The sequence below is a fragment of the Triturus cristatus genome, chromosome 2_2, assembly GCF_964204655.1.
Source record: "Triturus cristatus chromosome 2_2, aTriCri1.1, whole genome shotgun sequence".
Taxonomy (NCBI): Eukaryota; Metazoa; Chordata; class Amphibia; order Caudata; family Salamandridae; genus Triturus; species Triturus cristatus.
Genome location: NC_140582.1, coordinates 1,260,295,217 through 1,260,322,969, shown reverse-complemented (window position 1 = coordinate 1,260,322,969; position 27,753 = coordinate 1,260,295,217). Strand labels below are relative to the sequence as shown.

General features: G+C 45.0%; 1 protein-coding gene across 1 annotated transcript in view; it reads right to left on the bottom strand.

The window, feature by feature from the left end:
• Positions 1-27,753, bottom strand: part of LOC146863552 (CD5 antigen-like) — a 1,073,239-nt gene that overhangs the window by 99,324 nt on the left and 946,162 nt on the right. Inside the window, exon 6 of the mRNA XM_085643018.1 lies at positions 21,731-21,763. Within this exon, the coding sequence (XP_085499144.1) occupies positions 21,731-21,763 (33 nt within the window). The remainder of the gene's footprint in view (positions 1-21,730; positions 21,764-27,753) is intronic.

The following is a 27,753-nucleotide window of genomic DNA, read 5'->3' as shown; positions in this document are numbered from 1 at the left end:
GACTTTTTAGGTATAAAATGCTGAGCTGGAACTTTGTACGGGTGTGTTCCTGCTGCATGTCAAGACGAAACTATGTCCGAGCGAACAGAGGAAAGGACTTTGAAACTTTCACCAAGCTTGCCAAAAAAACTACCCGAGGGCCTAAAATTGAGAGCACCTCCTGCAAAAGTCTCAGGGACATTAGACTTCACCCCGTCAGCCGTCGAAATTCCTGTGCAAGGAATCCTATTTGCAAGTGAGGCCTCCGTTGAATAATCCGCAGCCTCTAGTTCTACTGTGAGGATCACGGAATGGACATTGTTGAAATCCTTGATAACCCTGTGTAGGCCACTGCAGCTTAGAGAGAGCTGCCACCGCTGAGAGCCCGCCTGGGTCTGAACCTTTGCAACTCTTGCTAACCCCGTGTGGGCCGTTTCAGCTAAGAGAGAGCTGCCGCGGCTGAGAGCCCGCCTAAATCCGAACCTTTGAAACTGTTGCAAAGTCTATGTGGGACGCTGCAGCTAAGAGAGAGCTGCCGCCGCTGAGAGCCTGCCAGACTCTGAATCTTTGAGCCTTACGCTAAACTTGGGTGGGACGCTACAGCTAAGAAGCTAAGAGACAGCTGTAGCCACTGAGCGTCCACCGTTGTGCCAGCCTGGTCGAGACCGTGATCTGCTGTGTGGGACGCCGCAGCTACGAGAGAGCTGCTGCCGCTACGTGCCTGCACCCTTGCCAACTTCTGCATCCTTGTGGTTCGTTATGTGGGCCACTGCAGCCAAGAGACAGCTGCCGCTGCTGAGTGCCCACACCCGTGGCCACTGGGCATTGCCGTGATCTTCTGTGTGGGCCGCCACAGCTGAGAGTGAGCTGCTGCTGCGTGCCTGCACCCTTGCCAACTTCTGCATCCTTGTGGTTCGTCCTGTGGGCCGCGGCAGCTAGGAGAGCGTTGCCGCCGCTACGTGCCCGCACCCTTTGCCACTTTTGCATCATCGTGTCCTGTGCCATGGGCCTCTGCAGCTAAGAGAGAGCTGCTTCCGCTGAGTGCCTGCACACATTTTTAAACTTTGCAACATCATGACCTGTCCCGTGGGCCGCCGCAGCTAAGAGAGAGCTGTGGCCGCTGAGTGCCCGCACCCTTGGCAAATTTGCATCATCGTGATTTGTCCTGGGGGCCGCCACAGCTAAGAGAGAGCTGTGGCTGCTGAGTGCCCACACCCCTTGTCCACTTTGCAACATCGTGATTTGTCCTGTGGGCCGCTGCAGCTAAGAGAGAGCTGTGGCCGCTGAGCACCTGCACCTTTGGCAACTTTGCATCATCAAGATTTGTCCCATGGGCCGCCGCAGCTCAGAGAGAGATCTGCTGCCGCTGTGCGCCCGCACCCTGTCCCCCCTTGTTGAGGATTGTCTCGTGGGCCGCCATAGCTAAGAGAGAGCTGCTGCTGCTGTGAGCCCACCATGGAACTACACAACGAGATCAGCGCCCCCACCAGTCTGGGCTGCCGGAGCCGTGTGCTACTGCCACTGAGCACCCATCTGTCGCTGAGTGCCCGAATCATTGTGGGTGCACGCTGCGGACCGCCGCAGCCGAGTCTTGTGGTCGCTCAGAGTCCACCTGTCACCGTCTCCGCTTCTTTGAGAAGCTGCGTGCTGTGCTCCCTTTCAACGACAGGTATCTGGTGCGCAGCGGGTAGCGTAGGCCCAGGCCCTGAACTCAGTTAGTGTCACATCTTGGCGAATATGTTGTTGCCTTTTTGAGTCCCTACGGGTTGACGTGACTTACAGTTCTTGAAACATTTGGAGAGTTTTGAGTTGAACTGTTGGATAAAGATAATATTTTTTTAGACCTACCTGAGTTGTGTCCCTTTGTGGTGTTATTACTGCCTTGTTGTATGTGATCATGAATGCTTCACACACTGCCTCTGAGATAGGCCCAGTTGCTCGTGCTACGTTACCACAGGGTTGAGCGGAGGTTGTCGAAGGGGGTAGCTCACTTCCCCTGACTTAGAAAGAAGAGTCCCTATTTGGACAGTGGCGCTAGCCATGGCCAACTAGAGACCCCCATTTCTAACACCATATATGCCTCATCCCCAATAGGAGGGGCCATTATTGCAAAGCTGTGCATATTGTGCACTTCATTTACCCAGTGGCATAGTTTTGTTCTGCATGTGGTCGAAAGGCTTGCTGGGGAGAAAGGGTTGGGTGTCTCCAAGCAACAACAGCAACAGTAAACATTCAAGGCCCTTCCCACAACTCTATGCCCCACGGGAAGAATTGAATCGATGAGCAGAAGAATCTAGCTGAATAAAGGGAGTGGGTGGGGAAGTGTGCCCTGGGCAAGGGTGGGTGCAGGACTTATCTGTATAAGGTGAATGTTAGAACCCTATGGGTGAATGAGGTGACAGCTGGGAGTAGGGAGGCGAGTTCTTCCTGAGATACAACTATGGTGCAGGGTCATTATTTCCTATGCATATCCATGTCTATCTCTGGGGCATATCAGCAACACCCGGTGATAATTATCGCTCAGCGCTCTTAGCGTGAGGATAATTATCGCCGGGTAACGTGGATTTTTATCGCTGAGATAGCGTGCTATTAGCAACGCTTATCTCCTCAACGATAAAAATCCTCAGGCTAACTGCCTAATTTGAGATTATCGCTGGAAACCCAGTGATAATCTCACGCAATGTGGCGTTAGCTTGCTGATAGGGACTCACAAACTTAGCCATAATTTCCACCTTCCATTGGATATCATGGCTAAGTCAGTTGTGAAGCAGGCAGAAGGAAAGTAGCGATAACAGGGGTTATCGCTAATTTTCCTGACTCTATGCTTCATAGCGTGGGGCTTGATGATAGGAGAAATGTCGCTTAGCGACATTTCTCCTTTCATGTTAGGTCAGGGACACCCACTTTGCATCTCGTTAGAGATGCAAAGCTCGGCGTTAGGAATCCTGACGCTAAAGCAAGGTTTACGCGTTAGCGTGGCCTTGCTAATTAGGCGATAAAATTATCGCCGCTTTTCGGCCGAAAACGGCCGCAAAGCGGCGATAATTTTTATCGCCTGTTGTAAATATGCCCCTCTGTCAGGCCAACATTGAGAAAACTCGGCAGAACATAGGAGGGACGCCATATGAGTAAGGGGAGAGGACCCATGGCAGTGAGGTTGGGAAGGGGAGAAAAGGCTAGTTTAAGTACTTTCTTTCTCTGTAGCCATGAAGTTTCCCCTGATTCTCTCAAGTGCTTTGGTTTGTTCATTCAGTCGGTAGGTAGTCTGCTCATGAAATGCCACTCTGTGGAGCTCAGTGAGACTCGTGGGTTGCCCCAGTGAGGTAGAATACATACTTAAACTACTGCCAAAGACATAGCTAGTCAGCAGTGTGTATGAGTGTCTAATCCAGGAAGATCAGAGATGTCAATGAATAGCGCTAGATGCACAGACAGGAGGACAGCAAGGTAGGTACAGCTTTGAAGGTGGTGCCAGGCAAACATCCATCATGATCTCAGGTCTGAACCAGCCCAAAGGATGTGATGCAGGTTACCCACTGAACTTCCTGTAATATTTGTATGGCAGAAGACATGCCCACTGCAGATTCTGTGGGATCCAATACCATTCATGGAGGACATTAAATTACAAATATTTCAAGCAGGACTCCCTGAGGACTCTATCATGGTCGAGAAGCAGCATCATCTCCAAGTATTTAGGAGAGTATTCCCTGCCGGAGGTGGTCTGTCAGGTCAGCCTGGTCAAAGTAAGACCAGACTCGGAATGAATAATCTTGATCAGAACTTCAGATAGACTGGACGCGACACCCCTACATTTACACTATATTTGCAGATACTCCAGAAGGGGGCATACCATCAACTTTGCAGGTGGAGGTCAAGTGCTGCTAGGAGAAAATGTGTCAGTTAGTGAAATTTCCAGCAGTCAGTTGGAAGGAGGCTAAATTTGTTTCTAAGCAATTATAATGCAAACATCTGATCCATGTATTGTACCCCCTTTGCGAACCAGGGGTCCCAGTAGAAAGGTTTGCCTGTTATTCGTGGTGCCATATTGTGTCTGGCCACAGTCTTAAAGCTCAGATTCTGGGGAGCTGAAGGCTCCAAATATAGGCTCTTATACCTGACTCTATCCCCAGTAGGACCTTCTTGAGAATCATCAGCAGCAGAATAAAGATATCATTAAATATGAGTGCCGCAGTCATTTTGAGCATTTGTGTTTTTCCCCAGAGCAAAAGACACAGGAGTTCCCATTTTATAAAACTTGTTTAGACTGCTCTTCAAATGGGAGGAGATTGTTTTCCACCATTGATACAGTTATTTAATAATGCAAATTCTGAGGTTAGGCAACCTCTTGGGCACAGTTCTGTATTGAGGCATTCTTTGTTACTCTGTATAGGGGGAGTGGTAGAAAATGTTGGTTTTCTGAAAAAAGTCTGCCTGTTCCTGAAATCTGGGAAGATGATGATTTTAGCACTGCAACCCCTTTGTGGATACCATTTGGAGGGATAAAAATAGACGCTTTCTTCTACAGCAATTTTTCCCGGAAAAACAAAAGTTAGCTGTTGTTATAGCTTCTCTCTCTACGTTCATTGGGGATAGGCTTTAGATGTAGTTCTGTTCATAGTATTCTGTCATTGGTGACATCAGGGAGAATGTTAGGATGTTGCCAGGTTACGGAGTCGTTGTGGGATATGTTTTGAAGTGGAGCTTGGGACAGTTGGAGGCTGCTGTGGATCGGCCGTACTTCCCGTTGCTATGTAACTGTGCTATTAAACTTCACTATCTCTTCAACTGAAAGGTCTACAGCGTCATCACTACAATTATTGCCGACAATCTATTCAGCTACACAGCGATATTCAGGAACCGACATGCATCAAAAATAGCGACGAGTGGTAAGACTGTTCTTTATCTTCTGCTTTGACTGTCACCGCTTCGTCAAACGAAGTTGAACCGCCTCTCGCTACTCGGCGATCCTGTTAGCTTTGCAAAGGTTTTCGAAACACAGAGACACCTAACATCCTTTCTGCATGCTTTGCTCACCACGCAAGCCTTACCGGGCGCAGCTCCAGTTCCGCTAAGGTAGTGCCATCGTATACTATTGGTGTTTTCAAGCTTGACTCGACGGCATCCGGCTTTCTGAGGCTGATCTTTCCGATCATGCGTATCAGTCGTTCATTGCGCATGCGCAGTAGGCCTCAGCTTGCCCGACTCTCATACGTGCTTCACTAGCATGTAACCGTTGCATAGCAACCCCAAGCTTTGTGCGCAAGGTGTTTTCGAAAACAAGGAAACCCTCATATTTTGCCGATCTCGACAATCGGCACATCTATCACTACTTACAACGTTAAAACGGTGATTCGCACACCTTCTTTGTGCCAGCAACAAAAATATTGAAGAAGCATCACCGTGATTTGCACACCTCTACTAGTAGATTGTTGTTGACTTTTCAGGGCATTTTTTGAATCTACATTTAAAAAAAAATACATTCTGCAATACAATATAACTTGATATTTACCATCTTTACCAATTTTTTACAAGCTTTGTCAGTTTTTAATGGTAATTCGCACACCTGTGGGGATTTATAATTTTTCTCTCGACCTCTATTCAAAATATTCATTCTGTTTCCATTGTATTCACATGTATTAGTGTGTTTTACAATTAAAGTTTGTCTTTCTATATATATATTTTTTTAAGTCGTTCTTTAAGCTCATCTTTTTCATCTTTGCACATTCTTTCTATTTCTCTTTATATATACTTTTTACCTTCTCTCTTTCTTATATTGTCCTTTCTACTTTACTTACATCATGCACTCTGTGACTCCTCCTCCCTCTTTTCTTGAATCCCCTGGTGAACCTCCTGTTCGGTGGGAGATATGGTTTGACGCTTTCCAAACCTATCTTGGTGCCATCGGTGCTTCACGATTTAATAGCAAACGGAAAAAATACCTTCTTCTCCATTCCCTGGGATTTGAGTGGAGATCTATATTTAAACATCTTCCTGAAATTGACCATCCCCCTGGGGAAGATATAGACGTTTTCCAGGATACTATCTTGAAAGTCAAAACAAGATTTGACAAGCAACCTAGCTTGATGGTCCTTCGGCACAAATTTCTCAAGAGACAACAAGGAGAAGGCGAAGATGTTGATTCTTACATTTCAGGTCTACAGAGACAAACAAATTCGTCAAAAATTGTTATCCTTAGCAAATCCCTCCTTGGAAGAAACAATTAAAATTGCCAAGAGCATCGAGACATCTCAAGTTTCACTGAAAGAGCTGGAAGTTAAGCCTGTTGATCCTGTCAATGTAGTTGCTGAGAACAATAAGACTAAACTTGCTACATCTCAGCCTGGTTCGTCTAAAAATGTCCCAAATAAGTTTTCAAACAGTGCCAAAAATGGTTCTATCTCAAAGAATGAATTCCATAATGCCAAGCAAATCTGTTACCGTTGTGGTAATCCACCTCATCAAAAAGGGGTGAGATGTCCAGGAGCTAATGCAATCTGCAATTATTGCAAGAAAACAGGGCATTTTGAAAAAGTTTGCTTAGAAAAGAAATATCGTATAAGAACTGTTGCATGCGTCATAGAATCTGATCAAGAATCTGATACTGAGGTTGTTTCAGTAATTGTTGATTCTCATGATGTTATTTCAAATGTTCATGATTCCTCTAATTGCATCGATCCTATTGTTGAAATCTGTGTTGGTGATAAATGCCTCAATCTACTTGTGGATTCTGGGGCAAGAATCATCATGATAACACAAAAATTATTTAATTAGACTTTGGGTGGCAGAGCCTTAAAACCTACTGATTGCTCCCCTGTTTCATATGAGGGTCGTAAAATTGATTTATTAGGATTTATTTTAGGATGATCTCAGGTTCAAGGGGAGGAAAATAGGGGGGAAGATCTATGTAGCCATCAAAGGGTTAAACATTCTGGGCTGGTATCATCAAGGCTTGTTCAGAATGCAGGTGCAGCTGAACAAGTCCTTGTTGTAACAGATTACCACAATTTGAGAGGTTGGGATGAATTTTTCCCTTCTGTTTTCTCTAAGAATCTAGGAACTATACAATGGTTCAGACACAAAATAATTGTAAAGGATGAGGCGCTGCCAATTAAGCATAAACTAAGGGGTGTACCCTTTGGCGTTAGAGATGATCTAGAGTCTGAAATAAAGTCACTTTGTAGCCAAGGGATCATCGAACCTACAGAGTCATCACTCTGGCTTTCACCCTTGGTCGTCGCGTGTAAAAAATGTGGGAAGTTGCGCATCTGTGTTGACTTGAGATCTCTAAACAGAGAGATCTGGGTCGATTCTCACCCCTTACCTAAAATTGATGACATTTTTGCATGTGTTAGGGGGTCTCGTTTTTTCTCAAAAATTGACTTAGCAAGCGCATACCATCAGATAGAATTGGATCCTGAATTGCGTCCTCTCACAGCTTTTGTCTCACCATTGGGAACATTTCAGTACAAATGGATGCCTTTTGGACTTGCATCTGCAGCATCCGTTTTCCAGCGAGTTATGCATTGTGGAATATGTTTGGAAGTGGAGCTTCGGACAGTTGGAGGCTGCTGTGGATCAGCCGTACTTCCCTTTGCTGTGTAGCTGTTTGTGCTATTAAACTTCACAATCTCTTCAACTGAAAGGTCTACAGCGTCATCACTACAGCTGAATTTTTAATAATTTCTCAGTCCCCTTCAGAGGAATCCACAAACTGTGGGTACCTTTACAATCACCAGGATGTTGGAAGCAAAGAAGGCAAATATGGTATGGACGCCTTATGTGGACAAAAAGTTACCCGGGCCTAATGTGAACTACGCCAAATAGCTGACAAACTTTTTAGCACAGGGGGAAAAGGCCTAGCAGCGAAGGAGTTAAGGTCAAAATTAGCCAAGGAGATGAGGTGATAGTGCACCCAAGTGGGTATTTTTTTCTTTAGAAAGTATAGTGTTGGTAGGTTGGTTAGACATGGGCCCCAAGGAGTCCATTTCCTCCTCTACTTGGTATCAGTTGTCTGAAGAGGGACCAGGAGGGGATTTCCTGTCTTATAGCCATCCTCTCCAGTTGGTAATGCTGAGATGGCTTCAGCCAGTCCTTCCTCTGTAAACACCTTCTCCATGTACGCCTGTCGAGGGAAGGCACAGCAGGGCCAATTTGGGCAGGTGTGGCTTGCAACACTGATGCATAAATTGAAGAATAATATCGTAGGAAAGTAGGATCTGCTTCTTATGGTTACCCCCACTTTTTGCTGAATGTAATACTGTTTTTGACTAGTCTGACTGGGATCCTGCTAATCAGAACCCCAGTCTATCTGCTTTCTCCCTAAATTGGAAATGTCATGTACTAGGTACACTCCAGATTGGATATTGGGGTACCCTTGCCAGGCCTAGTATATGGTACCCATGTTCCCAGAGCATAGATACCCCAGAGACCTCCCATAGGCTGAAGCATGTATTATGCCACCCATGAGACGCCATGCAAAATGGAACTACAGGTCTGCTATTGCAGCCTGTGTAAGTTGATGCTTGCACCACTTACTTAAGATATAGGTTTACTATATCTAAGGGTTGTGAGAAGTTGGCCTGATATATGATGTCACTAATTCTAGTGTACACCTTGTATCAGTCCAAACAACCCTTATGGTGATTGGTTGTAAAGTCAACCTTATAGACCAGCTATCCTAGTGGTAGCATGGACCAGAGCAGTCTTAGGCTAAACTCTGAATGGCATGTGAAGCCAGCTGTTATACCATATGTAACCCCTTGAATACCAAATGAAAGGACACCACAGCAGATATATATAAAAATAGAATGTATTTATTCTAGTCAAACCCTCAGCACTCTTTATGAGATTCGAGGTAAGTACAACACAGTATTTATTATGCATACATTAAATCACATAGGGGGTTGTTTGGACTGATACAAGGTGTACACTAGAATTAGTGACATCATATATCAGGCCAACTTCTCACAAGGGTCACTGCACTTAAAACCTATAAGTCACCCCTATAGCAGGCCTTAACACTCCTGAAGGCAGGGTGCTTCGATGTTAGTGAGAGGGTGCCACTGCATGATCAGGACACCCCTGCAGCCTACAAAGTCCATTCTCCCGGTTTGTTAGTGAAGGAGCCATTTATGACATATAGGGCCAGATGTATCAAAATTACATTTTGTGAGTCTATAATAGCAAATTTTACAGATTCACTATTATAGACTCGCAAAATGCAATGTATGTAGGAATCTGCCAATATTTTGCAATTCCTACACATTATTCAATTTGCGAGTCGCAAATAAGGAATGGCTTCCCATTCATTTCTATGGGCCTCGAGGTCCATAGGAATAACAGAAATTGCATGCGCAATTTCAAGGATGCAAGGGATTCAAAAGGAAACCCTGATGCACCCCTGAAATGTGCATGTGTGCACATGTGGCACACATACAGGCCCTGAGGGCATGTATGTGAACCACATGGCACTTTGAAAAAATGCATTTTTATAGGAAATCGCAAATTACCACCAACTTCAAGTTGGTGGTAATTTATGATTATCGCAATTTGCGATGACTACTAGAATAGCATTTAGGTATTTGCAAATTGGGATCCTCTAAATGCGTGCGCAAAATAGGGAATCGCAAATTTTGCGATTCTTTATTTGCAAGTGGGTTTTTTCTTCCCTACATTGCACACTATGATTTTGCGATCACAAAAAGTGAAATTCTGCGAATTCCACCGTTTGCAATCGCAGTTTTGCTTGATTCATCTGACCCATAGAGCGGCATTATGCGACCGCATGATAATCAACTCTAAAATGACTGAAACAAACCCTATCATTTTTGGTGTCATACATGTTGGACTCATACCCCCACACCGCTACCCGGTGTGGGAGGTATGATTCCACCCTTCAGAATTGAGCTTCATGGAGTCCCAGGTGTACCTGGTAACAGCAGGTCCCGGACAGCACAAAATGGTTGCTGCCGACCAGAGACACAATTCCGCTATCCTACTGCTGAGCAAAGCTTGAGCAGGGAAAGGCAGAACAATAGGCATCCTGTCACAGGGAGATGTGACCACCTCTCAGACCGGATTTAGTGTATTTGAGCTGGCTGGGTGCACTTTCCAGTGACCGAAAGTCTGCATGAGGGGCACATTTGGTGTCCCTCTGCATAGTCCAGTTCAAACCAGTCCTGGGAGCCGTTGGCTCACGCTCTGGCTCAAAACTGGACAAAGGACATGAGAGTAACCTCCCCACTGTCCAGACCCTCCCCTAGGAGGTCCCCTGAATCTGTCTAACCCTCTCCTGTGGGTACTTAAGGGGTTACCTTGCTGTAGGTCTCTAGATTCGATGTGGACAAGATTCTGAACCAGAAACCACTGAAATTCGACAGGCTGGACACTCTGGACTTTGCGGGACTTCATTTGGGCCCTACTTCGTCTCCCACTCAGTCTGCTGTATCGACTGAGCCTGTGCACCATACAGGATCTGTGTAGGACCTGTGGAGCATCAAGGACAACCAAAGATATCTCACTTGGAGTGAAGGAGTCACTCCCCTGCATTCACAGGCACCTCAATACTGCTGACTGGTCTACTTATCCTGAGCTCCTGCAGACTCTGAAGGAATCATCAACACAGGAGGTGGGATTTTACATCTGTTAAGGCCCGAGCTGACCTCTTACCAAGTTTGAGGACAGAATCCTTCGTGGGGGCTGCAATACCTGAACCCCTGTGCACTGTGTACATTTGCAAGTGCAAGTGCTTGCTGGCCGTTCCTGAACACATGCATTGCGCTACTGATAGCCCCAAATGCGGGCGCCATTTTCTACCAAGATCTCGGACCTCCTCGCATGGAGTGCTCTGTGGGCTGTTGTTTGGTGAAATCGCTCTTGGTCCTCTCGCGACTCTTGTGCCTCCGGCCTGTGGGTCCACTTGAAGGTAAAATGTGCTTTTACTGGGCTCCCCTGGTTGCTCCAGGTTTGCCCTGACTTCCTGCAATTGGTGAGTCTCCTGTACCTTGCTTGTCCACACCGTACCCTTCCTTGACCTTCTGCATGGTTTGCTATAGCCATGGCGTTTTGGTGCTCCCGCCAGACACCGACCCCCTCAGCACTCGACATTCTTTGTAAGACAGCTCGCATCTGGCTCCTGGTTGTTCTCGACATCTCCTGGTCCCCGCAACTGCAGAGTCAAGCACTACATCAAAAAATCTGAAGCACCCAACATCGGTGGGCATTTGTCTGCCGAGCTCCTGGTCACTCCCAAGTGACCCAGACTCTGCCCCTTCTGCTTTCAGGTACTTCTCGACAAGAATTCACCTTTGGATTCCGATGGACACTTTTCTTCCTTACAGCAGCGACTCTTCTTTGAAGTTCTCCATTGGGTTCAACAGCAGTTTCCGACACCATTTCAGACCTATGCACCCGGCTTCCCAGAGATAGCTAAATCAGGTACTTCAGTATCCACGGTTAGGGTGGCTCTCCAACCTTCCATCTTCCACAGGGTTTTTTCGAAGTCCACTGGAAAGGGTCCTTAAACTCTGACATGTCAATTGCGACTTTCCCATAGAATTGTAGGGAGCATGCGATCTCATGCAGTCGTGTTCCCACACTGCACCCGTCCTCTGTGGGGTACCTATCTATTCACCTTGGGTAGTTCCTTGGGGTCCTAGCGAGTCTACATCCTCTCGACACTGTCTTGACTAGAGTTGTGGTTCTTATACCACCTATTTAGTATATGGTTTGGTCCCCTCCTGGGGCCCACTCTGCATTAGTGCTATTTACTGTCATTTCTGTGCTTAAGTATAGTGTTTGCTCTGTGATTATCTCCGTGTAGGAGATACTGTGTCAGAATCTATCTCGTCACCCCGCATTGTTTGTCCCCGTAGGGAATCACAACGCGGTCGTTACAATGACCGCGTTGTGATTCCGCATACCATTACTCCGCAAGTTGGAACAACGACTGGCGGAGGGGGGCGATGGATGTTGTAATAGTTTAATTTACTATTCCAACTCCAGTCCGTGCGGACACTAGGGAAGGTGTTGGATTTTAAATACAACACCTTCCCCCCCTCCCTCTGCAAGTCGTCGTTCCGACTTGCAGAGTAATGGTATGCGGAATCACAACGCGGTCGTTGTAACAACCGCGTTGTGATTCCCTGCGGGGATAAAGTTTTGCGGTAAACTTTGTTTACCACTGTGTCATACTAGATAGTGTTATATCAATAAATACATATTTTTATAACTATTGTGTGGTTAACAACTTTACATCAATTCCACCGATATCTTAAGCATCCAGCTGGACTTTGGTCCTAATTCAGGAATAATCATATTTAATAATTAAAGGTATGGGGTTCAAAGGGGGCATAGCATCTCATACACTTCACATGCGTGAAAGTTTCCTTGAGCAGTGTCCTTGGCATTTCCATCTTATCGTGGCTGGACAATTTGTGCCCCATGACTTGGATGACTTTTATATAGCCACAAAGAGGACAGTGTGTGGTCTGCCCCTCCTTTGGGTATCCCACCTATTAATAGGTGGTCACAGGTAGCCCTCCAACTAAAAGCATTAACAGTTGAGGTTGGGTTAAGGGTCCCTATTGGATTGACACAATCTGACCCAAAAGGATGTCACACGTACAAAAAAGTAGATCATACAAATAGAATAGACTACTTTCTGCGGCCAACGGTCATTGATAGGACCGCAGGAGAGCGAACAGAAAGTGACCACAATCCTCTTTCTGTGTCTATGCAAACATTATGTACTAAGATCTTTTCAGACACCCTCCCATCACATACACCAGGGATATCATTTTGACTACTGACAAACGCCACTTAAAATGGTACCAGGTGGCTGCTCTTCCTGATAGTGTCTGCAGTGAATGTTGACCTCAAATCTTTTCATACAGGTTTGAGGAAGGCCACCTTATCATCGCAAATCAGCTGATATCATCTCGCACTGACTTATTTGAAAGAGTAGTTGTGCACTTTTCTATCACCAATACACCTAGAAGCAATAGAACTAGAGGGAAACATTACTGATATACCAAGGAATGTTGTGTATTAAATCTTTCACTGGTTAAAGATATAAAATCCAAGAACACAGCTCAAATTTCCATACTTAGGAAAGTCTAGAAGATGACCATCTTTAAAGCTAAGTAGAATTGGGACGACCAGAGGTGGAGAGCCTGAAAGGATGAATGTTTTTCTAAGAAATGCTCTAAATGCTGGTCATTGGTTGCCCTTGGTTCAGCTATGACTGAACTGGACATTTCTATGAACATCGCTCCTGCAGACTGAGCAGACTAGTTTAGTCAATTGTATTCTGCTGATTTTACTAGCCTAGCTCATGAACTGCATCCTGTTCCATGCATCTGGCCTAGTCCCTCTTCTACCCAAATGTTTGCACTCTCTGATGTTGCTCAATCACTCAACACTGTCACATGTGGCAGGGCCCCCGGTCTGGATGGTGTCTCGGCTGACTTGTTTATAAGTGATCGAGAAGCCTGGTCTAGTTACATCCTCTTAATTGCTAACACTACTGCAGCAAGGGACCAATCCCTGATATCTGGAAGGGTGCTATTGTTGTACCAATATATAAAAAGGGAGACAGATCCTTACCAAGCAACTATCGGCCAATCGGTCTAATAAATTGCCTACAGAAAGTTTTTTTTCCAATGTGTTTTTTAGGGAAAATCAGGACTAGACGTATGATCATGACATCCTTAGCAAGTTTCAAGCTGGATTTCACAGGAAAATGTCCATAATAGATTACGTTTCTTGGTTTTTGTTGTTATACTGGAGAATGGTCACAATTGGCAAGGGCAACCTTTATGTTGCCTTTGTAGATTTAAAGTCAGCTTTTGACTTAGTTCCTCAGACTGGTCTATGGAAGGCTCTCCCAGACATCGCAATGACTCCCAATATTCTTTCACTAGTGATACACCTACACAAGGATAACTATGCACATGTCAGGTGGGGAGATCAAGACCAGTTGATAAATAGGATATCTGTTTCTAGATCTGTGAGCCAGGGCTGCTTACTGGTGCCCACATTGTTTTTGTTATTCCTTAGTGGCATAGTCCCCTTCCTAACCCAGTAAGACACGGACGCTTCGCAGAAACTAAAGTAACAATCCTTTTATTCGTGAATGACACTTTGTTGATGTCCAAGACATCGAGCAGACAACAGAAACTTTTGACTTGCTTTGAGAGTTTTGTTCCACACGTGGCCTGGGGATCAACACATCTAAAATTAAATTAGTCCTCATAAATCATTTAAAGGGAACATTGCCTGTGGAGGAATTCTCCTTGAGTTGATGAACTCTTGCGACTGTGTACAGGCATTTCCTCCCTATAGATGGTAATTGATGTGCCCTCCTGCAAAAGCGGGCATACTTTGGCTTTGGGTAGCTCTGCTTTCTCTAGGTCTGGGCGGCGACCTTCACTCCATTTGCAGGGCATGCAGTGTTTTCCACACTCCACGGAGCACACAGAGTTCCAAAAAAATGGATTCCAGACCACCTCCTGGCAAGATTTCTCAACACGGGCGGTCGGAGATGGCCGTGACCGCTCACATTGAGAAACCTTCTGTTGGGTTTGAGGAAGCAACCACTCAAGTAGAACATCTACTCGGGCAGCAGAAAGAATCAGCACCCTCTTGCAGTCCGCATGGTGCAGTTTGCACTGATTTTACAGCACAGGACAAACACCCAGCGCTAAATATTGGCATAAATGGCACAACCTAATGGAATCTGCGGATAGCGGAGCTCGGCATAGCACGGTAGAGTTTTTTGGTCACTTTGCGGAGTTCCACATAGCGGATGTGGAAGTCTGCCCAGGCTTAACTTTCTCCTCAACTTAAAGCTCACATCTTCCTAGGCAATCCTGCATGTAGGAGAAGTTACACTTGGGATCTCCCCATCCGCACCAGATACAGTCTTCCAAAATGGCCATGTCCTCTGGTTCAAAGGATCACTCTTTCGACCAGGGTCTATCATACCGACCCTCCCTTTTGGTCTAACTGGCTAGCAGATGACAAAATGGTCACTCAAAGATCGCACCTTCCTTTCTGGTCACTATCTCCCTTGGGGCCGGTTTGTCTATCCCGCATGTCCGGGGGGATTAGCGGACGTCTTTGTCACTGCTCTCCTTTTGTGCCCGCATAGGTGCCATGTTTATTCTCCTGCATCTTAATTGAATTTTCAGCAGGCTACCTTGAACTCTTATTTTCTGGTCAGCCCCTCTCCTGCCCTGCCAATCTAGTGAGGCTTGAGTCTCAGGCAGAAACCTCCACTCTAGTTCTGGCTCGGACACATCTCCGAGCGGCACTCTGTGCCTACCTCTGCTCTTCTCAGGTGGAGAGTGCGTTGCTCTGTGCCTACCGCTGCAAAATCCCCATCCACAAAACCAATCCCAGGGTAACCCAAATGCCCCTTACACTCATCTACAGTGAAGTCAGACAACCACTGTACCACCGTAACACGGGTCAGGTAGTTGGACGAACACAGGGCAACAGCAACCACAGATAGAAAGCCCAGCCCAACAAAGACTGGGGCCAAAACCACGGAGGGAGGGGCAACTGTCTTGTTATACAAAGGCCTTACACAGTCGCAAAACCCAAATGCAAACTAAATTCAAACCCAAATGAAAAACATCCACTCCACCCACGCTTCAAAATCTGTTTCAAAAACAGAAAGCAGTGAGATAACATTAGGAATTCATGCCTTTTACATGCTTTTAGGAAAACTCAGGGCTGTTGTATGATTTGTGGACCAGGAATCCGCACTAGAGTCCTCCTTTTGGGACCTGCAGGAGCCTTGGCCTCACTCTGCTGTTGATCCCCCAGGGAGGGGTTGGCTAGCCACACCCCGGGGGGGTAAGCCATCTGAAAAAGGGGCAGAGCCACTCCCTGTCCACACATGTCTAATTGGGATGGGTTCCAATAACCAAATCAAAAGGACCCAATTCTTGGGCCTCTCACCGGGCCCCCTTTCAGTTCCAAAATGAAGTAATGTTCTAGTGTCGGGAGCCAGGTTTCTTGCACATTTGGGATGATGAAGACACCATAACCTCAATAGCACGTGCACAGAGTCTGACAGATTGCAAAGCATTGCATAGTGCACTGGACCCTCATTGTAGCAATATTATGCCTCCTCCTTTCCCTCAAGGTTTTTCAAACATCCAAAAGCCTGCTCACCAGGTCATGTCCTTCCAAAGCAGCAAAATTATAATTCTGCCAGTTAAAAGTCCCTGTCCAGAGCCGGGGAAGCAGGCCCAAAAAATCTTGGATAAGTTCTGGTCCAAGGTAGATGGGGATGCTAGGAAGAACAGAATCTGCTAAATGTCATCACAACTTCATGTTAGATTCTCAGAAACACACTCACCACTGAATCGTGCCTGCTACACCATCTCACAAGGCCTTAAACACTCCGTCTGGGAGAGGTGATAAGGCCAATCTCAGACAGTACCACATCAGAAACACACGGGGAATGTGAAACAGCTTTTTGACCCCTTCCAGAGTACAGTCATGGAGACAGCAAATCAGATGAAGACATAGGGAAGGGCCCTAAGATCCATAAAGAGAACCCCCAAACCAGCACAAAAAGAAGCCTCTAGAAAAAGGGCATAGTCAAGTCAACTAGCCCCACTAGGGAGAATCACACTGCATGACGCGTATCAAGACTTGAGTGGTACACATGTGACCTCAGGGCACATTGCGATGGTGAACAACACCCAATTGCGACATGCCCCCTCTTTTTATGTCACCCCATGCCTGTGTAGGTCAAAAGACACAACCCACATTGATATAACACCCCCTTGTATCCTTTTCTGTCATGGTGAGGTGAGTCGACAAACGATCTATAAGTAAAAATTAAGGCGATCCATGAATAATCACTCACTGCTAAAATTGCACAAATGTATGTAAAAAGCGCACCCCAAAAAGAAAGGCACAGGAACCTTCACTGCAGATTGATGAAGACACATGTAGGGCAAACAACATTTACCACGCAGTTTAAACCACACAGTGCCTTTACAGCATGGGCACTACATTGAAAACATAGTTCCCACGCATTACTTTAGAACGCAAGTTGCTACAATGACTTCCTTAGGGAATACGGTGTTGGACTAGTGTTGGAATACAGTCCAACACCCTCCCTATTAATACACCGACTGGACTTGGAATAAAAAATAATATTCCATAGTCCAGCGCCCCACTAAAGCAAGTAGTTCTAATGACTTGTGTGTTAAAGCAATGCGCGGTAACAACGCAGTCATGATAGTGACTGTGTTGTTAAGCCACGTGTGGTTTAGGAGTGCGTGATTCTGTCATACAACTCACATGTAGGGATGCGAATGTTTTCTGAACTAACCCACAAACAACAGCTATATTCCAACAGGTCTGCAATTGAGTCACTGAAGTGGACCACCTTTACAGAAGCCCACCAACTCTTTAGCGACCACGTCCATAATACTAAATAAGACCCAAGTGTTGGAAAAAAGACCATGAACTTTTTAAACAAACTCTTTTTGCAAGCTTTTTGAACCTTTTGAATGTAAAGAAAACCCCGCTCACCAGAGGACTACAGAAGTCTCCCCTGGACGTCTGTTAAAGGTTTTCAACATCAGATTAGACTTAAGCCAGATGCCCAAACCATTGTTCACAGAGTTTATCCTTGTGCACTTTGTGCTAGAGGTGAGCTTAAGTCAGTCCTCAAGTCATTGTGTGATGAAAGGGTTATCGCACCTGGTGACTCCTCAGAATGGGTATCTCCCATTGTTATTGTCAGAAAAAAATCTGGGTGCCATTCCCTTCCCAAGATTAATGAGTTTCTTGCCAGTTTGGGCGGGGCAAAGTTTTTTTTTATCATTGACCTTCGTTCAGCTTATCACCAAATAACCCTTACAGTGGATTCTCAAGAGTTGACTACTTTTGTCACATCTTTCGGGGTTTATAAGTATCTCAGATTACCTTTTGGCCAGGCCACCGCAGCTAGTGTCTTTAAGAAGTTGATGGATAATCTTTTCAAAGACATGCCGGGGGTCCAGGCCTATCAAGATGATATCCTGGAGTTTGCAGAAAATTTGGAAACAAACTTGAACAATTTGACTAAAGTTTTAAGGAAATTACATGAAGCAGGCATTTTGGTACCCAATAACCGGATTACTTAGGTCATACCTTGTCAACCAAGGACATCAAGCCCAAGTTCTCCCATATCAAGGCCATTAGCCATTCTGTTCCTCCCAAAGACAAAGATACTCTTCGGTCATTTGTTAAGGGTAATGATCAAACAGTTGAACCATTGCGTGCTCTCCTGCGCAAGGGTTCAAAATTTGTTTGGTCTGACGAAGTCTCCTTCTCCTTCAACCAAATCAAGAAATTCATTGTTGAGGCACCTGCTTTACACACTTTTCAAGATGGCTATAAATCTTTCATCACGGTGGATGCCAGTCTCACAGGGTTGGGTGCAGTCCTAGGTCAATGGGTATCTGGAAAGGAACACAACATATCCTTTTCTTCAAAAAGTCTCAAACCCTTTGAGACTCATAACAGTACTATTGAACGCAAGTCCCTCGTATGTGTTTGGGAAATTGATAAGTTAAAAAATTACATTTTGGGACATGAAGTTGACCTTTTTACTGGCCATAAACCCCTTACTGCTTTACTCAATGGTACAGGGCTTGGCAAGGCTTCCACCAGATTGGTTAGATTACTTTCACGTTTACATGAATTTCACTTTTCCATTAAGCACAATGCTGGTGGTAAGAACTTCAGGGCTGACTGTCTCTCAAGCATGGCTTATCTCGATGATTCTGATCTTGAGGATTTTGAACACACAGAATGTGTTGTGGCAGCTTTAGACGCTGTCAAAGAATGCCCCAACCTTACTGAACAGTCATGGTCAGAGGCTTACAGCAAAGATGAAATTCTCAAACAGGTTATGGAGTACATTGTCAAGGGGTGGATCGAGAGCAGAAACTTTCTTTTGAGTTGAAAGCTTTTGCCATGGTGGCATCTGAGGTATCCCTGGTCAATGGTATGGTCATGCAACATAATTCCTTTCTTCCTCCATCAAGTCCCAGGAACAACATCCTCAAATCTGCACACCATGGTCATTTAGGTGTTACCAAAACCTCTCAACTAATCAAATTGTACTATTGGTGGCCATCCTTGGAATCCCAGGTCAAAGTTTGTGTTCATTCATGCATTGAATGTCTTTTATCAGATAAAAATGGAAATTGATGAGTACACCATTGCACCCTGTTCCTTTTCCCAACAGACCTTGGGACAAGGTTGACCTAGATTTTTCTGGACCGTATGATGTTTTACCGCATAACCTTAAGTTTCTCATTCTCATGGTTGACTGCCATTCTAAATGGATTTGTCATATGTTCTGTGACTCAGCCAGGACCTCTAATGCCATCAAGTGTTTGAAAAATGTTTTTTCTGAAGAAAGTTCCCCATCTATTATTGTAACTGACAATGGTACACATTTTGTCTCGCTCAAGATGTGTATATTTTTAAATGAAAACTATGTTACTCATTATAAAGTAACTTTTTATTCTCCAGCGTCTAATGGTTTGGTCGAAAGGGTGAACAGGTTAATTAAGGACCCCATTCAAGCAACCCTTTCATCTGGTCAAGACGTTCAAGATTGTGTTGAGGCTAAATAATGGTCTTAGAATATTTTGCTTCACTGCACTACAGGAGTTCCTCCTCTTACCCTTTTGAGGGGCAGAAACGCCCACAGCAATTTGTGTCCCAATTGGCCACAAACCAAGCATGATAAGGGTGGCCCCTGTAACAAAGGTCTTGTGTCTCGAGTGTTGAGTAAGCAAAATCTTATGAAGTCTTAACATGATTCAGGTAAAATGTTTAATAATATGGAGATGAAAGTCAATGATTGGGTTCTTATCAAAAATCTCAAAAAAGTTCCTAAGGGTTAGTCTACATTTTCTGCCCCTGTTCATGTCACCGGTGTAAGCAAAGGTTCAGCACTCCTTGGTAGTAAGGGGTGGTGGAATAAAAGATCGCTTGTTCATCTTTCCGAATCACAGGTTAAGTCTTTAATGCAGTTGTCTAAACAAGAGGTTGAACATTGTGTCTGGACTAGTTGGTTGCGTGATCCCACTTTTTGTGTTTCACCACCTGTGCGAGAACGAGATACTGGGGGAGGTTTTCCCTCTTAATGTTCACCTTCATATGTCAGTCAGCATGAATGTCCTGTCCCTGAGGCTGTTTTGATGTCGCAGGTTTTCCTGTACGATCTGATGATTTGGTATCTCATAGAAGAAGATTACCCTCTAGGTTCAATGATTATGTTTTTTCATGAATTTGCAACTAGGACTTTTCCTTATGCATTCACTTTAAAGTTATGCTTTCCATGTTTTTGCCACATATTTTTCTTCAGCCTCCTTGTCCTTTTCCTTCTGTTCTTTGGGGGGCGGGAGAAGTAGCTTCTTTCTTACTTTGCTTGGAGGCATCCTCGCGCTGTAGCCAGCGCAAGGGTGTCTCGCTCTATATTGTTGTTTGAATATGGTTCCACAATCCAACTCTGTTCTTTGCGTGCCATGATTCTGCAAACGTTAATCAGTTGGCAGAGATCTTGGTACGCGGTGGGAGTGCTCAGTCGTGGGTATTTCACTGATTGAAAATAAATCCACTTTTACTTACCTCGAAGTCTTCTCGTCTCCTCCTTACTTCAGTAGCTCAGCCAGTTGTCATTCTGCCTTGCATGAAAGTTTAAAACATTTGGCCCATAATCTTGACTTCTTCGGTGAACCTAATAAAGACATGTACTGCGCCTTCATAAAGGCTGTGGTCGGAGGGAGTGGTGGCAATCAGTGGACGAGGACAAGCACAGAATGCCAGACAGCAGCTCTGACAGCCATTACTTCCGATGAGCACCCTAAAACCTCAGGTGCTAGATGCATACTGGTGGACCCTCATTGGGGCTGCACCAACGCTCATGTATCCAATCACTAGTTTGTGCATACATTAGGAGAATGTGGAGGGGTCCAGTCATGACACACGACAGGCAACAGACATTTACACAGGAAGGGGTGCAAGAAACAAGGCTTGTACACCATGGCTACAGACCAAACAAGACCTTCTACCAATCAGGTCACAGGATTGGGAGTTACTCCTGATAAAAGTAGTACCTCTTTGGGTGGCCATGCCCTCCAGCAAAGTCTCCCAAATCTTTGATTAACAACATTCAAAGGTATTATCGAGCACCTACCAAGGGGTTTGTGATACGAGACTCATGTACAGGAACACACACCAGGTCTGTCAGAATGATAAAATGAGGAGCAGGCAAGCATATTTCTTCTAGGGATGGGATTTTTGACCCTACAACACACAGATGTTATCTGATTCAGGTAATGATAACATAATATCAGCCCATGTTTTTATATATGATTTGTTTATTTTCTTTAGTTCATCACATTGTAACTCCTTCATGAGTAAAAGCTCTCCTGTGGGCCATGAACACCTATTTTGAATCCCTCTTGGATATATCCAGTGTACGCAATAGTACTTACCAGAGTACCCAGAAGTTTCCTCAGTAATCTTCAGGACAATGATGCTGTTTGTAAAAGTTGTAATTGTTTTTGTTTAAGAAGAAATTCATTTTCATGGTTTACATAAGGATAGGCATAAAGAGTAATCCTTACTTCAAATTTTAAGGCACTCTTATCCACCCAACTTCAACGTAACATATTATAATTACTCAATGCATTCTTTTCACTGAGAAAATGGAACTTACCTTTGTAGATGGTTGGGTTCAACTTCCTTGATTCTGGGGAGAGAAGATGTGTGAAAGGTCAGGGCATTTAGACTACATGGTGCTACAGAGCAAAGAAAAGGTAAACTGAAGAAAATGTGAACTTTATCAGTAATCGTGGATATAATGTTTCACAAAAGATGTATTTGCCCCAGTCTCCTGCCTGGGATTAGTGGGGCTCTTTACAACTTTATGTATTTACCCAAATCTCTTATCGGGGATTAGTGGGACTCTTTATAACTTGATGTATTTACTCCAGTCTCCTGCCGGGGATTAGTGGGGCTCTTTATAACTTGATGTATTTACTCCAGTCTCCTGCCGGGGATTAGTGGGGCTCTTTATAACTTGATGTGTTTGCTCCAGTCTCCTGCCGGGGATTAGTGGGCCTCTTTATAACTTGATGTATTTACTCCAGTCTCCTGGCGGGGATTAGTGGGGCTCTTTATAACTTGATGTATTTACTCCAGTCTCCAGCTGGGGATTAGTGGGGCTCTTTATAACTTGATGTATTTACTCCAGTCTCCTGCCGGGGATTAGTGGGGCTCTTTATAACTTTATGTATTTACTCCAGTCTCCTGCCGTGGATTAGTGGGGCTCTTTATAACTTGATGTATTTACTCCAGTCTCCTGCCGGGGATTAGTGGGGCTCTTTATAACTTGATGTATTTACTCCAGTCTCCTGCCAGGGATTAGTGGGGCTCTTTATAACTTTATGTATTTACCCCAATCTCCTGGCGGGGATTAGTGGGGCTCTTTATAACTTGATGTATTTACTCCAGTCTCCTGCCGGGGATTAGTGGGGCTCTTTATAACTTGATGTATTTACTCCAGTCTCCTGCCGGGGATTAGTGGGGCTCTTTATAACTTGATGTGTTTGCTCCAGTCTCCTGGCGGGGATTAGTGGGGCTCTTTATAACTTTATGTATTTACTCCAGTCTCCAGCTGGGGATTAGTGGGGCTCTTTATAACTTGATGTATTTGCTCCAGTCTCCTGCCGGGGATTAGTGGGGCTCTTTATAACTTGATGTATTTACTCCAGTCTCCTGGCGGGGATTAGTGGGGCTCTTTATAACTTGATGTATTTACTCCAGTCTCCAGCTGGGGATTAGTGGGGCTCTTTATAACTTGATGTATTTACTCCAGTCTCCTGCCGGGGATTAGTGGGGCTCTTTATAACTTTATGTATTTACTCCAGTCTCCTGCCGTGGATTAGTGGGGCTCTTTATAACTTGATGTATTTACTCCAGTCTCCTGCCGGGGATTAGTGGGGCTCTTTATAACTTGATGTATTTACTCCAGTCTCCTGCCAGGGATTAGTGGGGCTCTTTATAACTTTATGTATTTACCCCAATCTCCTGGCGGGGATTAGTGGGGCTCTTTATAACTTGATGTATTTACTCCAGTCTCCTGCCGGGGATTAGTGGGGCTCTTTATAACTTTATGTATTTACTCCAGTCTCCTGCCTGGGATTAGTGGGGCTCTTTATAACTTGATGTATTTACCCCAGTCTCCTGCCGGGGATTAGTGGGGCTCTTTATAACTTTATGTATTTACTCCAGTCTCCTGCCTGGGATTAGTGGGGCTCTTTATAACTTGATGTATTTACCTCAGTCTCCTGCTTGGGATTAGTGGGGCTCTTTAAAGTTTGATGTATTTACCCCAGACTCCTGCTGGGGATTGGTGGGGCTCTTTATAACTTGATGTATTTACTCCAGTCTCCTGCCGGGGATTAGTGGGGCTCTTTATAACTTGATGTATTTATTCCAGTCTCCTGCCTGGGATTAGTGGGGCTCTTTATAACTTGATGTATTTACCCCAGTCTCCTGCCGGGGATTAGTGGGGCTCTTTTAACTTTATGTATTTACTCCAGTCTCCTGCCTGGGATTAGTGGGGCTCTTTAAAGTTTGATGTATTTACTCCAGTCTCCTGCCGGGGATTAGTGGGGCTCTTTATAACTTGATGTATTTACTCCAGTCTCCTGCCGGGGATTAGTGGGGCTCTTTAGTTTGATGTATTTCCATTGCCATCTCACCTGTGTCATTTCACCCCCCAAAGACATCAACATGCCTTCAAAGAAGGTGGTCCCCTTGCTGGCATTACTGACACCCTGGCTCCCCTGGGGTTATTGGGTTACCCATCCCTCTTGTGGTACTTGAAAAACAGAGGCAACAAAGACAGGCAATAACTTTAGGTCAAGAATGCGGCCATGTTAAAGGGTGTTGCTGCTACATACTACTGATGCCCCAAAAAATATATTTCCTGATGTTCTCTGCCCTAATGCATGTAAAGGATTTCTGCGTGTCTCAAGCTGGGGTCAATAGTATTTTTTAAAACATGGCTGGAAAAATATCTCTTTACTAAACATAGTGGCTGCAGCACAAAGAGGTGGTCTTGGTTACTAATGAGAGGCCAGGCTCGTACAGGTCATTAGACCCGAATATGGTAGGAGGCTCTCGATTTTTTAAACAAAAAAAATCATATTGTGTCTCTCTCTCGCCTGAAATGGCCTTTGCTTCAATAGACGTCAATGGGTAAAACACATTCTCCTGATTATTTATTTTTTAAATCTCCCTCTTACTTCTTCTAAAATGTTGGCATGAATGCAGGCTGGGGAAACATGCTGCAAGTTATGGAATAACAAACTCTCTGCCTAATACATCAGGAAGTGCTTTTCCTCAGAAGTGCCTCTCAATTGCCTCTTGTTATTGTTATTATTTTTTGTATGTATGTATGTATGGGCAGACTGGCATGGATAAATGAATAATGATAAATAAATGGAGAAACTTTCACTCTCAGAATATTGTTTTCTCCTTTTGCTGTTCAGCCACCACAATGAGAATACAGATTAAAGTACAAAGTGCCACCACTCCAAGTGCCTGACACTCCAGTTACGAATGAGCATCAATGCCATCTTTAGGTCAGACTGGCACAAAAGGGTCTGTGTAAGCTGTGAACATACATAAGCTCTTTCAATCATTAGATCGGACTGGCACAAGAGGCTCTAGGTGAGCAGTGGACATGGGTCAGTACCATATTTAGAGCAGACTATCATGAGAGCCTCTGTCCGAGGAGTGGACACAGATTAGTGCCTTCATCAGGTCAGACTGTGTGGAAATGTGGATTTTCCTGATCAGTTATGTCCCCTATCTTGGACCCCAACGGTTCTATGTGCATGTCACAAGTACATGTATGTTCCCTCCAGTTCCAGTTTTGATGACGCAAACACATGTGCGCCCACCATCAACATGTCCTCTGTCAGATCCGCCATCAATGGGCTGGATATTCGATTCCTAAGTATGAAAGGCCACCGACTTTTTATGGCTAAGTGACTCCATTTTTACAGTTCAGGCAGAGTAGGCCCGATTCTGTCCTCAAAGCCTTTCCCTGCTCTCTGCCTCTGACAGCATCAGTTTGAGCCCGCATCTGCATCCATGAACTTTGTCCTACTTCCTGTGCAGCTAACGGTGCCTGCCTCGGCCAGTTTCGCCTGCCTGCCAAGAAGCTGTATTTCACCTTCGAATTATCTACTTTGCTCCTCAGCCGATGCATTCCTGTCTAGTAGTTTGGGTAAACATTTCCTTTAGCTCCCAAGCAAAGGGCTCGGCCTTTCTGTCCTCATACAAGTAATTCATAGCCCTGTTGCCATGGAAAGTTTTCTGCCCCTCGCATCTCATATAGACACTTAGACGCTTGTACACGCACTCACAGTCAGTATAGAATAGATTCTGTCCGAGAGTCCTTCCTTGTGGATAACATAGTTCTTTAAACATAGGATGTTAGATATGATTTGGGATTAGGTTGACTTGACCCCCCAGACTTTTTGTCTCCACATGTAGAGCTAAATGTCAAGTCCCCTTCACCCCCTAGTTGCACGTCAATTACACGTCATGCTGCTGCGCGCGCATCTATGCCAAGTATTATCTTATAGATCCACCTATGCACAACATTATGACCAATCATGTTTCTTTTTACTCCTTATTACGCCCATTTTCGGTTACGCACTTATAGTATCGTTTCTCTTATCAATTGTTACGCCTTCTACATTGGTTTCATTGTAATGTATGATCTATAAAAGCAATTTCCTGTCAATAAAATATCGTACTTCACTTCCTGAACCCCCGTGGTGACGGAACCTGAAGGCCGCGACTCGAGTCGGCCATTTTGTAATAAAGCCCATTCAGAAACCTCTTATACCACGGATTCTGCCTCTTATTATTCTGAGCTATTTTATTTAAGACTCCGTATGAAATTCAGTCCAGGTAAAAGAATATTTACCACATAATGGCGCCCGAATAGGGACACTTTCTCATCTCACGCGCCGGCGGTGCGTTGCAGGCCCGGTCTCCTGCCACAGCTGGACGGACCATAACGCGTACCAGCAGGATTTCCTGTAGCTCCCTCCGGTCAAGCGGGGGCGACTGAGGCTGCGATCAACCCAGACGAGGCGGTGAGAAGTGCGAAGTATCCCGACCAGAGCCTAGCTGAGAGAGCAAGATCCGAGGTATACAGAGGCCCACCAGGTTTTTCGAAATCCCGATGTCCAGAGGGTCCGATGTCCACAGTCATCGAGTCCAGTTCATTCTCCGAGGCCTTCCGTTTCAAGGAGCTACCCGGTGAGTACCATCGCCGGGGAGGCGTGTTGACGCGCACATAGGTTGTGCCGGTCAAGACGGATTTGGGTACACAAATCCGGTCTGCACTGTTTAGCAGTGTATATGTACTGTTTAGCAGTATATCAAGTATTCCGAAGTATCTAGTTATTGTCGAGAATTCTGCTTGGTGATTAGTTATGCAGACTGTCATCATTGTTGGTCATTTTTAATAATGTTTTATGTTCAATATTTAATGTGTTAAAATGTCCTGCATATTGTGGTATGAGTGATTGTTCATTATTGTGTTTTTCGTATTAAGTGTGTTCAAGACCAGGTATCAGATCAGTTGTCAATATGCCGCTCTTTTCGAAGTTAAGACAGATTACTACTAGAAAAGGGGTGCTTGAAGAAGCAGTTCCTATTCCTCCTAGGGACACTCCAGGGCACTTTATGTATCACAAGCATGGCTTAGATGCCATATTATTTCTTGATTTATGGGTAGATTATACCAAGGGATTGCCAGAAAGTCAAAGGTGGCCCGCAGCGGGAACCTGGGATGCAGAGTGCATCATGAAAGTCGAGGAAGAATTATGGAAAAGAAAAGTCAGACAGTCACAGAAAGACGCTGTTGAGTTATGGCGTAAAGAATCTCATAGACGTACAGAAAAAGCACGTAGACAAGAAGAGAGGAGTAAAGAAAGTTCAAATAAAGTTCAAGAAAATCTATTAATTGAGGAAGGTATCCGAGTGAAATCAGAACAAGTAGATAGACAAAGAAATGCCCTTATGAATGGTATGTATCCCCTTCTAGCCGAAGGATTACCTAAGGCTGCTCCAGAGATGCCAAAAGACTTGCCACCCCCATTATTTCCAATTAAGGTACATCCTAAAGGACATCCCAGAACCGCAGAAGATGTTTTTCTTTCCTCATATCTAGACGACGCAGCTCCCGAGTATGCTAACCCCGCACCACATAGACCGTCTGGCGGGGGGGTTCAACGTCAAGATCAGGTATCTGTCCCTGTGCAACAGCAAGTCCCGACACAAGCTTCGGCAAGCACATCTGTTTCCGCATCTGTCTCCGCAATCGATTCTACAGTGGTGTCCACACCTATAGTTGCTGTGTCACGTTCGACGAATCCATTCACACCCGACGCCCCAGATGGGGCCACGGGAGGTGCTAGCAATACTTTTACGCCACCTAGAATAAATAAACTTGTTTTTCAAGAGTCAGCGCATTCACGTACACCCAAATTCGTAAGTGAACGTGCGCTTAAGGAACTTCTTATAGATTGTAGATATGACCCGGTGGTCGGTAAAGAGGACGAAATGGTCCTGGCATCATTACGCATCAGACGAGCCGCAGGGTATTTAGCGAAGTTACCGGGAATGACTGCGCATCTAGATAAGATA